Source organism: Corticium candelabrum, chromosome 8, assembly GCF_963422355.1.
Source record: "Corticium candelabrum chromosome 8, ooCorCand1.1, whole genome shotgun sequence".
Classification (NCBI taxonomy): domain Eukaryota; kingdom Metazoa; phylum Porifera; class Homoscleromorpha; order Homosclerophorida; family Plakinidae; genus Corticium; species Corticium candelabrum.
This window is the reverse complement of record NC_085092.1, coordinates 2,157,166-2,169,156: the sequence shown is the minus strand read 5'-3', so window position 1 is coordinate 2,169,156 and position 11,991 is coordinate 2,157,166. Positions and strand designations below refer to the sequence as shown.

Sequence of the window (11,991 nt, the reverse complement as noted above, 5' to 3'; positions counted from 1 at the left end):
AAGAAACAGGTCGCCGAACGGTTTTCGAAAGAAATAACGGTCGGATTCGAGGTCTTTCGATGTCGAACGTCGGAACCAATCACGGAGACTAATCAATTATATAGCAACTGATGATTGGTCGCAGCTAACGCCACGCCCATATTATGCGCATAGCACTACTGCGCAACATTTTCAATAAATAATATATCCGGTTACAGGGACGGCAGGAAGTTGTCACATGTAGAGGTATGCTCGTAGTATACATCTGTTTGCACTTCCGTGTATGTCGCCATGTTGTTGCTGCGTTTGTACGTCTCAACATACAATACCGCCTCAGAAACATCGGCGGCATGCTCTTTTTGTATACTACCTCATGTGTCAAAGCCACGTGCAACGCCACTAATGCGGTTGTAATACTACTGTACTCTTTACAGCGTTAGAACGGCGTTAGAATGGCGTTACACTAATCATGATTAGGATGATGAGTGGCGTTAGTGCACTAACGCCAAACTAATCATGATTTGGCTTGGTGTGAACACGCTCTCAGTCATCTACCTGTTAAACAGCGGCGTAACCAGCCTTGTAAGACTGGGGGGGCACTCGAGCGCGGGCATTTGCACTGTAGACGGCGAGTAGTATTTCGTAGAGTTGATATTGTACTTCCTGAAGAGCTCTCACACTGTGCGGTTTTTACACTATAGACAGCAATCTACTTTAGTAACTTAATTCTCCTGTTCTTGTCTATTCTAGCAAATAACTCAATTGCTTCGTCAATGTCTATTTTTCCAGAGAGGTCTCTCTCTATTGCAAGCAAAGCCATACTGTTTAACCGATCTTGACCCATACCGGCCCGAAGATAGCTTTTTAGCCTCTTCAGACACGAAAACGAGCGTTCGCAAGATGCTGTTGACACACCCATAGTCAACACTATGGTCAGAAGTTTATACAACTCTACAAACGCCTCTTTGACTGGCAAGAGATGGTGTAAGACGTCAGATAAAGAGTTTACATCCTTCTTCCTTGCAAGAAACCGTTTGCATTCTTCGGCTTGCACAGAAATGTCCTCAAAATTTAGCTTGTAGTGGACAATCAATGGCTGCATAGTAGTTGCATTGAGAAAAGATGATCCAGGCATGCAAGCGCTACATGCCCTTATCAGTGGACGAGTCTCATGGGAAAATCGGCGCTTCATTTCTCCTATGATTGAGTCAAGCACTTCGTAGTAGACGGAAACTCTAACATAGGTTTCGACGTCCTCTGAAATAACTGGTTGCCTGCCGGTCGTTTCCATTATTACGTACTCATCTAGACGTGTTGGCTGATGGCTGACTCGATTACGGCGCCTCGACTGGGAAAGATCACCAAGGTCCACTTCGTTGTTTCTGGCCAGTTCTTCGATATCATTCCATAGATTCTTCCACAATGATGAATCAAATGACGCCTCTCTCCATTCAAGCAAAGTGTCTATTGCCGTTTCTACCAAATCTACGGCTGCAGCTAGATCAAGTTGCTTACTCTGCAGTACATCTGAAACCCCCTTTGTCAGTAGGAGAGCTTTCTTAAATATGACGGTACAAGCAATGAACTGTAGAGACTGAATCTGACTTAGTAATCCTTTGGACTGCACCGCACGATCCTTGTTGTTCCCCTCAGAAACTCGACGAAGAGTCTCTATGATTGCTTTGTACCCGTCGTGTACAGCTCTTACACTGTCTACCCTACATGTCCACCTTGTGTCTGATAACCGTTTAAGATGAACCGGTTTATACGAGGAATTGATTTCCTTCATATTCTCCTGAACACATTCAAGTACGCAGTGAACGGCCGACGAAGATACGAAAACGTAAAGGGAATTCAGAAGTGAAAAATATTCGTAAGCGACTGGGATAGTTTTGCAGCAGTCTACGAGAGCCAGATTCAGACGGTGTGCATAACAGTGACAGTAAGTAGCCTGAGGACACATAGTCTTGATTTTCGCCTGGACGCCTCCATGCTCGCCGCTCATTACATTCGCTCCATCATAACTCTGAGAAACACACATTGACAAATCAATGCTACTCTCACCCAGTGATTTCGTAATAGAGTGGGCGATTCCCGCTGCAGAAAGATCGGTTAAAGCAACGAATCCTAGGAACCGTTCACACACATTGCCTTCAAAAACATATCTCACAACCAAGGACAGCTGTTCGCTTTTGCTGACATCACGTGTTTCGTCTGCCATGAGCGTGAAAGCTCCACTTGCCTTTAACTCGGAGCAAATCTTGTCCTTCACCATCTTTCCAAGTATATCCAGTATGGTATTTTGGACATTAGGTGATAGGTATCTGGCATTTCTAGGAAGGCTATTCTTCTTCTGCTGCAAGCGAGCGTCTTGATTGACTAGGAGGTCTAAAATAGCTCTAAAATTTCCTGGGTTCTCCGACGTCTCTGATTCGTGGTGTCCTCGCAGTGGTATATTTTGTCGCGCAAGGGTGAGAATCACTGTCATAACTGACTTCAGGTAGTGCCGATTAAGCATAATCTCCTCTTCTTCCACATCCCGTAGTTGGTAGTCCACACCGAATTGAACCTTTTCTCTTTCTGCAACAAGACGTTGTTGCCATACTTGCATGTTCGCTCGGTGGTTCGCGGATTCCGCGTGCTGTTTCAGGGCTCCACTTTTACCCTTAGCCTTCTTCCATCCCCGAAAACCAATTGTAGTGAATGCTGGATCAACTCGACTAACTGCTCCTACCTTGAGGTGACGGCAGGGGTAGCAGTATATTGCATCTTTCGCTATGGAATATTCTACCCACGTGAATGCCTTGTACCATTCAGGAGAGAAGGAGCGATGTTTCGAGCCGAACTTAGTTGTTGGAAATTTTGACAGGAGGGGCTGCGCAGGCCTATCTCCAATATGGCGTGACAGATCTGTGAGCGGAACATACATGCAATAATTAGTTAGAGTACTGTACCGACGAAATTGTGTTACAAGATAATAGATATTTCGTGTACCTGCAGGTGATTGTAAACCTTTCATGGCGCCTGGTGCATCCTCGGCACAGTCCGTCTCGGGATTTGTCGGTGATCCACAATCTAGATCTACTTCCAGCTCAGAATCTGCATATATGAGTGCAGGTGCTACAGCAGTTTTCGGTGACACAGGCCCGCTGCTGGCCATGGAAAGATCTACAGTTGCTACGGAACTACTGAAACTGCTCTCGTAACTGCTCTCGGCAAGGACATGTGCCGAAGGAGATAGACATAGTGACTCCGAGGCAGAAGCAAACTCAGACTCAGCATTCTCGCTAATGCCTACCGTAGACGCCGATTCGGAATCCGTAATCACATGCCCTTCTGTACCAACTGAAATGGGAGAATCTGCCCTCGACCTGGTGACATCCTACAGTTACTAGCTAGCTAGTACAGACAGCAAGAGCACACCAGTCACAATTTCACAAACCTCTTGGGCTGAAAGAAAGTCAGAATTGTTTCATTTCTGCTGTTTCCTGACCGTTTCCGGGAAGCCTTCTTCGTATGTGCTTCAGTCATTATAAGCCACGTGTTCGTACATAACGTGCGCTAATTCCACTGACCGGGTGTAAGCATAAAGCGCGCTAATTCTTTTCTAGGTCAGTAGCTCATTTAGCATCTGATTCTGAACATTGGACAATAGGGTTACAAATCAAAGAAAGCTAAAAGTCAAATATTTGGGGGGGCACGTGCCCCCCCAGGCCACCCCGTAGATACGCCACTGTGTTAAATTAAACCTGATTCAGACAACAGGCTTGCAGAGAGAAAACTTGCGTACACGTATGTGTAAAATGTATTGTAGGAGAAATGCTGGACAAGATAGGGATGACTGGTGCTCTTGCACAGTACTTGTACTGGACACACTCCTGATATTTGTTATAGGCAGCATAATATTAAATTCTACTATACAGGTCTTATATTGTTGCTGTGTTGTAGTCTAGTTTATGGAAGATGTGTATACACATGAAGAGCCATCTTTTAGCATGTGTATAACACTTACTTGATGTACTTTGAGTGGTGACAGTGTATGGCTTGTGTGGTAGAAGTGCATGTGTGCTGCTTATCATCAATATTCAATATTAGGAGGTGTCTAAATATACCTTTACTGTGCAAGAGCACCACAATCATCCCTATCTTGTTTCCTTACTTTTTTACCAACCCTATGTCCCCTTGTTTTAAAAATATAAGAATTTTTTATTTGTTTACCTCATTTTTGCTTTATGTAGCATGCTTATCGCGCTGGCCATCTAAATGGGTTAGTAGCTTGATACTTATAGTATCATGGTTTTTATTAATTAGGAAAAGTGTTACGTGAATAACTTATAGTGTATATTCATAAGTATGACATAGTTATTAACCCTCAGTGTGCATGTGCTTTGAGGTTGTTTGTTATTATTTACAAACTTGTTATTTTTACACATTTGTGTTATTGAGCAGCTTCATAGCTTGTTAAGTGTATGAAGTTTTGTTATTGTACATTCTCTTTTACAGAGTTAATGCAGAATTTGTATCTCTATCATAACGAGATGCCATTTTGTGGTTTTACAGATTTATTGCAGATACGAAATGCTTTACAAGCTTCAAAATTTGCACATTTTGTCATGAAATTCAACATTTGTTTAAAATTTCAGCCTTTTGCATTTTTGAGTTTTATGCAAGTTAAAAACTGAACAGCAACAATGTCAACAAAAAGAATTCAGAAAAAGGACTTTAGTGAACTTGATAATACAAGGTGTACTTAACACCTTTTATAGCTTTTTCATATTATAATCCCACAAACTTGTTTTAATGTAATCTTAATCTAAAACCTTGATTTTTCTTATGTGTGGGCATGTTGGGTTGACTAGTGTTAAGAGTGTGTTCACACCGACATCTGGACTAACTAGATTAGGCTGACTATGATTAGGCCAACATTAGCACAAGCGCGTTCACACCGCTAATTATGATTAGTAAGTCACATGGGTACGTGAGTGTAAGTAGCGTCAACAGTTTCATCCGTCATATCCGGCAAGAATTCAGGTCAATTGTCTTGATGAATCCATTGCTTTAGGTTTTGAAGAGGGAACATTTAGTTTGCTTTCTCTGGCAGCTTCTTCAGGGATGGCAGGAAGTTGTCACATGTACAGGCACGTACGTAGTAGTATACATCTGCATGTACTTCCGGATACGTCGCCATGTTGTTGCTGCATTTGTACGTTTAAACACAACACCACATCAGAAACATTGGCGGCATACTTCACGTACCAACGTACACTAGCTAATCATGATTAGGGCTGGTGTGAACAAGTGGCGTTAGTGCACCAACGCCAAACTAATCATGATTAGGCCGGGTGTGAACACTCTCTTAACTGGCAGGCCTGTAGGAAGTATTTCAAAGTGGTCTGGCCTAGCGCACTAAGAGGGTGTGGTGCAATGATAGTGCCAAGAGAACAGTCTTCCGGCACACTAGCTGGTATCTAATAATCTATTGTGCAATGGGTTCTTGAATAAATTACTCTCATTTACCAACAATTACTGTAATACGTGGCTTTGCAATGACCTCAATCTTCTGGGCAGCGTGAATAGCAAGTAAGTCAAGATGCTATAATTACCGACATGTGAAACACTAGGTATAGTAATGTGTCGTGGTACGTACATATGTTGTACAACCGATCTGCTGGACAACAGTGATCACTAATTGAGGCAAATATGTGAGCAGATGTCAGTCTCATTCTCATGCTCTTTTAATTGGCTCTTGACTAATTCCATTCAAGGCACACGAAGGGTTTGCACTATAGTGCTTCTTCATTTACTTTTCTTTCAACTATAATACATTAGTTATTTAACGACCTATATTTTCAATCAGAAGTTTCGGGCAATCTTTGACAGTCCAAAGTACAGTTGTTGAAAGATACCCCTGACTGCATGGTTTCTACAGCTCTGAATTAGGACTCTGGTAAAAGTTCACCTTAGAAAAAAGTGGCCCCGTTATACAGTAGTTATTTAACGACCTATATTTTCAATCAGAAGTTTTGGGCAATCTTTGGCAGTCCAAAGTACAGTTGTTGAGAGATACCCCTGACTGCATGGTTTCTACAGCTCTGAATTAGGACTCTGGTAAAAGTTCACCCTAGAAAAAAGTTGGGCAGACCAGTCGGACCAGCTTTTACGGCTCTGATTTTTTCATACCAGTTATGATAAGGGCTTCTCTTGTTCATCTCATGGGAGTGGCGTTGTATTAGAATTTCTTGTATGTATATGCCCATACCCACCTGATTTATTTGATGCATTTTGTGCTAAATTATCTCTTTATGGAGATAGTTGCGCTAAACCCCAGAATCCAACTCAAGAGGGCACTTTACGATTGGTACACAGGTTGTGCAATTCCATTATAGATAGTTTCTAGTTTGTATTTGTTTTGTCAGTGATTGTGTCTGATCTCTGTTTGTGTGTGTTTATGTGTAGGATTTCTACATGTTCAACTGGTTAGATTTGGGCTGTGTCTCCACTTGTTGCTCTTTAAACATGTTTAACGTTAAACATGTTTAGTAGACAGCGTCTCCACTGGTCCATTTATTCTGGGCTATTAAAAGAATTATCCGGGACTTTGTTGTACCGTGCAAATTCGTTTCTTGTGCACCAGACAGTCGGAGATCGTCTGAAGCAATCACAGACACAAGTCTCTGTCTTCACCAAAATGGCTCTCTCCTGACACTCTGCATCAGTGTACGCACTCTCTGACATTGCCTAGTTCTGTCTTCTTCCAATAGTCTCCAAAGAAAGAGAAAGAACAGCGTGAAAGAACTAACATCCATCGTTGTGGAACACGCGTTTATATCACGTGACCGTTAAACCTAAACCACTTTCGTTAAACTACCTCTGAATCATGTTTAGCAAAAGCTGTTTAGGTTTAGAGTTAAACATGTTTAGACTTAAGCAGGTTTAAACATGTTTAAGCCCTAGTGGAGACGCGCCCTTGTTTTCGTGTTTTTGAATTTTCATTGCATGCTGAGCATGTATTGTTTCATGTTTGTGTGCTTGTCTTTTAGGTTTTTGTCATTTCTGTTAGTGTTTTTTTTTGTATTTCAGTACTATCATCATCGGTATGGTACAGACTTTCGCTCTGCAAGATACCCAGGTGTTATTTCTGCATTAACGATGCCAGGTGGTGGAACAACAGGTAACTCAAATTGTCCAGCTTAGTTGCTGGTAGTGTCTTGGTAGGCATGCATGCTGCTTTACAAGTACAAAGACTGTCTAGGCTGATTAGCAACGTTTTTATTTTATTTTATTTTAGATTATTCTGTTCACATATTCCATGAAGCTTTGCGTACAGGCTATTATGAATGTTTTCTGAGAGCAGACTGTCAGTTGCCAATGGTTTACATAGATGATTGCATTGATGGTACTGTTGCTTTGCTTGAAGCACCAGACTGTAGTCTCAGCATGAGAACATATAACTGCAATGCTCTGAGCTTTACTCCAGAGGAGTTGACAAAAGAGTTGACGAAGTATGTAACTCATTTGAAGGTGGATTATATTCCAGACCACAGACAGGCAATCGGTATGTCTCTTATCTTATGTATAGTATGGATGTGTCATTGGTGTTATCTTGTGTAGCTAGTTGTGTTATATGTTGTGACTAAGTGTCAGTTTGCTAGTGTGTGTGTGTGTGTGTGTGTGTGTGTGTGTGTGTGTGTGTGTGTGTGTGTGTGTGCGCGCGCGCGCAATGAATTCGTTATAGTACTTCTACTAATGTGTGCATTGCAAACAATCTATCTGTTTTATCCATTCAGCTTTTTACATTATTCCTTTCTGTATTAGCATACTTACATTTTATTGCTATAACAGTAGCCTTTCTGGTACTTGATGTTTGCTTCTGTACTCGATGTGAGCTTCATTCTAACTTTAATATGTATCTTACAGTGCTGTCTGTCTGTTTGTCAGTCTGTCTGTCCAACTACTATCAGTGTTTGTGCACTACTAATAAACTAAACTCAAAACAAAACTTGAAGGAATTAATGACTCTAAAATCTCTAAAAGCAGCTATACTACATGCAAAGCCCTCAGTTTGTCTGTCTGTCTGTCTGTCTGTCTGTCTGTCTGTCTGTCTGCTAATCTCATTTATTGAAACACAAACTATGTTACATTTCTAACACTAAATACAAGCAATCTACTGAGTTCAACTTTAGTTTAATGCAAACTGCTTTGATAGTCTCTATTGTGTCTGTTCTCATCTACTTCTCCAGGGAAGACACATGTCAGCTTGTGGAGGATGACTTTAATGTTACATCGTTGTAATATTATTGAGAATTTTTCCTCCAAAAACCTCTAAAGTCAGCTTCATTTGTATAGCCTTCAATGTCTCTTGATCTTCTGGCAGTCTGTCTGTCTGTCTGTCTGTCTTTTTCATATATTTTCATAAATGAATACTATTACAACCAAAGCTATTTAAAATCTTCCAGAGACCCAATAGGGTCAATACACCTCACAAACTAATGTACGCAAAACTGAGTATGATAGTTCTTTACATTTCTAGAACTCATAGATAAAAGGCATGGTACTTTCCTTGCAATAATCTTAGCATTGCAACATTGTAGCGCTGTTAAGAATCGTTTTCTCCAGTAACACATGAATTCTTTAGCATTCTTATTCCCATCATCATTCGTCAACCTGGTTGATAATTCCTGTAGGTATCTGGTGGCTCGTTCTCCCCAATGGCCAAAATGCTCTGTCTGTCTGTCTGTCTGTCTGTTTCTGTTTTATATATTAACATCAAACTATCATACACTGCTGCTAAATCACAAAATTTATGAGTCCACGACTAACAAGTAAGCTAAAAACAATACTATCTCAAGCTAAGATAAAACACAACCACTAATGAAACCTAACCTAAACTAAAAAAACTAAAGTCCTCCTCCAGTCAATGACTGAAAAACCGGTTGCTAAATGGGTCAGCACTCACTCTTTCAGTCTCAAGCAATGACAGTTTTCTTATAATAATATAACATTTGCATTACATTTCTGCAGTTGTATGGAAATCTCTTCCTCCTAAAATCCATGAACTTGCCAATGTTAGGTCTGCCAACTTCATCTACTGATCATTTGCCTAGATGTTGAAGAAAGTTCTGGTTTCATCCCCCCCCCCATCTACCAAAATGCTTCATAAGTAATGGAATCATTTTTATAGAGTTTCCCCCTTGCAGCTTTCATTATTGTATTTAGCTTGCTTTCTCTCTTCTCGCTTTCCGGATGTTTGTGTGTCTGTCTCTGCTTGTCTGCCTGTTTGTCTGTCAATGCCATATATAGTCTCGTGTCACTTATCCGACCTCCTTGGGACCGGACCCCTGTTGGATAAGTGAAAATGTTGGATAACTGAAGCTGTTATGAACTCAACTATTGTTCACATTAGACGGCATTTTCCACATTAGGTATACATGTACTGAATGTAGATGTAGAATGAATGTAGATGTAGATGAATGTAGAATACAACGAGAAGAAACGCTTGAACTCACTCTCAAAATTGTTTCAAGAAACAACTGGCATGCACGTGGATGTACATGTACTGTACACATATGCAGCTGACCAGTCACGTGATCACCCACGTGACAAGCTTGACCTGTCGATTAACTGGTGTGTTGGATAGGTGAACATCAGATAAGTGACACACGACTGTAGTATCATAAATTAGAACTATTACACAGTAAGCACACTTTAGTAAAGCAACAACTGAAACCAAACATCTAGCTCAGCCTAAAAAATGTACCACTATACAGTGTAATATAGTCACTTCTAACAACCAAACAGCTGAAGAAAGTGTTTGTTTAGGGGCATCTTCTTAGATTGTCTCAGTCTTGATAATTTTTTGCATTACATACACTTACATGGCATTGCTGTAATGTTACAGAAAAACACCACCACCAGTCTGTTTGTCTGTCTGCCTGTCTGTCTGTCAAAGAAATATATTTTCATAAATCAGAACTATTACAAGCTAAATTGAACAAAGCAACAATACGTGATAGACTACAATTGACCCTAGCATTGTCTTACAATGACAAAGGACTAAAAACTGAAAATGTCTGTCTGTCTTCTTGGTAACGGATGGAAGGATGGACAACATGACTTGCACTGCCACTATAGAAGACACCTGACGCTGATGCAAGATAAAGTTGTGTACAATCCATGATGGCAATGTTGATACAAAGAAGTAGACAACACGGCTAGAGGAAGACATCACAACGTGCAGAGCAACCATAGAAGACGCCTAGCGCTGACACGAGGTAAAGTTGCATATAATCAGTGATGACGACGCTCAAACAAAGGAAATATTGTCACAAAGACACGAAGATGGAGGTACCAAACAATGACTTGTAGACAGCAGACTGCGCAGATGAACAAACAGACGATCAAAACCGAAAGGGCACCAATGGCCAACAGAGTCATAAAGGCGTTAGCAGTCGAAGCCGTGAATGATGATGACTTGGACGACGACTCGAAAACTCTTCTCCTTGATCCTAGAGCAAACAGACTAAAATGTGTGTCTGCCACTCTTCATCCGGGGTCTGTCTGTCTGTCTGTCTGTGTGTCTCAATACATATTTAAATCGAATGTTTACATCATGAGCAACCTAAAGCTGGGTTTACATTAAAGACGCAAAGCCTTATGTGTTTGCGTTCGCATCTTGCGCCTTTGCGTCTTGCGTCTCCTTGCAGCTTTTATCTGTTCACATTAAAACTGCGTTTATGTTTGCGTCTTGTGTCTTCTGGTTAATGCGCTAGCCTTTTGTGACTTTCAACAACATAATTTAATGCACGCTACAAATTTTTAAGAAGCTGTTTTGCTGATTGCAACCTCGATTTTGGCGCTTGCGTTGTGTCTTAAACGACAACGGAGGAAAAGGAAGAGAGAATGAGTCGCTCCAGTTCCTGCCAAGAGGTTCCAGCAAGGAGCCTACCACAATTTGATAGAGATATTGCGTCTCTGCGATTTAAAAATACAATGATACAAACGAACGTTCTCAATTAGACGTTCTTCCATTAGAAATACAGGACTATTATCACCCCACAAGTCAGGTTGATATAAAAAACACGAGACGCAAGAATAGAAACTGAGTCTATTTACTTGTGTCTCCTTACGTCTCCGCATTTTGCGTTTGGCGTTTTAATGTGAACAGACACGTAAGGACGTAAGAAAACACAAAGCACATCAGGAGCACGTAACACCTCCTTACGTCTTTAATGTAAACCCAGCTTAACACTAACACAACAGAACCATCACGGTCCTGAAGCATACAAAATTACACGGTCTGTCTGTCTGTCTGTCTGTCTATCTGTCTGTCAAAGAACATTAATTGAAAATATCAACGCTAAGTTAGAAAGGCTACATAAGCACTAAGAGTTCAAGATAAACAACCATAGTGTTCGTAGAAGAACAACTCTAACGAACAGTCATCTGATGTTTGTAGCTATCATCTACAGAGTCATTATTACAAACTATTCTGTCAATCTTTTTAGCTAAAACACTACTATTGCAACATTGTAATGTACTTGACAGTGTTTGCCGCCAGTACGTTTTAAATTAAATCGAATTCAGCTTTCCATCTTCATCACATGATCTTAGTGAGATCTGGTAAGAACTTTGCTCCATATTCCCCCAACGTCCAAAATGTTTGAAAACCAAGGGAATCAAGCAAGGAGAACCTCCACCAGTGTGCCTTCTTTGCTGTACTGTATCTTCTTTTCTTCCCTTTTGGAAGCTGCTGATCCATCTGTTGTGGCTGCGTGTGAAATTATTTCTGAGCTCCACAGGTGTGCCAGAGAGATGTCAAGTTCAACGTTGAAGTCAGTTGCATTATGGACAGTGATATCAGGTCTGGATTGAGAGCTGCTGTAACAGTCTTGCGGCTCAATAGTGTGAGAAAATGACTACGTTTCAAAAATTCGGACCAAACAGAGACCATTGAGTTCTGTGACCAAACTGGACCCACTCCTGTATTGCAAGTAATGAGGTGGTATCCATCGG

At 41.0% G+C, this 11,991-nt stretch overlaps 2 protein-coding genes across 2 annotated transcripts; one reads left to right on the top strand and one right to left on the bottom strand.

Annotated features, from left to right (window-relative positions):
- Positions 1-688: 688 nt before the first annotated feature.
- On the bottom strand, positions 689-3,703 carry LOC134183677 (zinc finger MYM-type protein 1-like). The gene has a single exon (XM_062651263.1). The coding sequence runs from the start codon at positions 3,137-3,139 to the stop codon at positions 689-691; it is 2,451 nt and encodes an 816-aa protein (XP_062507247.1). The 5' UTR covers positions 3,140-3,703.
- LOC134183676 (L-threonine 3-dehydrogenase, mitochondrial-like) lies at positions 3,270-7,865 on the top strand. The gene is made up of 5 exons (XM_062651262.1): positions 3,270-3,353; positions 3,928-3,978; positions 6,436-6,455; positions 7,026-7,150; positions 7,268-7,865. Exons 1-5 carry the CDS (start codon positions 3,270-3,272, stop codon positions 7,588-7,590), a joined length of 603 nt encoding a protein of 200 aa, XP_062507246.1. The 3' UTR covers positions 7,591-7,865.
- Positions 7,866-11,991: the final 4,126 nt, after the last annotated feature.

What these genes read in the sequence shown, in the direction of transcription:
- LOC134183677 (XM_062651263.1), bottom strand. Translation starts at nt 3,139, where the DNA reads ATGGCCAGCAGCGGGCCTGTGTCACCGAAAACTGCTGTAGCACCTGCA.
- LOC134183676 (XM_062651262.1), top strand. Translation starts at nt 3,270, where the DNA reads ATGCCTACCGTAGACGCCGATTCGGAATCCGTAATCACATGCCCTTCT. An exon ending in GATTTCTACATGTTCAACTG is followed by an intron (nt 6,456 to 7,025) that starts GTTAGATTTGGG and finishes TTTTAGGTTTTT; the next exon opens with GTCATTTCTGTTAGTGTTTT. An exon ending in GCCAGGTGGTGGAACAACAG is followed by an intron (nt 7,151 to 7,267) that starts GTAACTCAAATT and finishes ATTTTATTTTAG; the next exon opens with ATTATTCTGTTCACATATTC.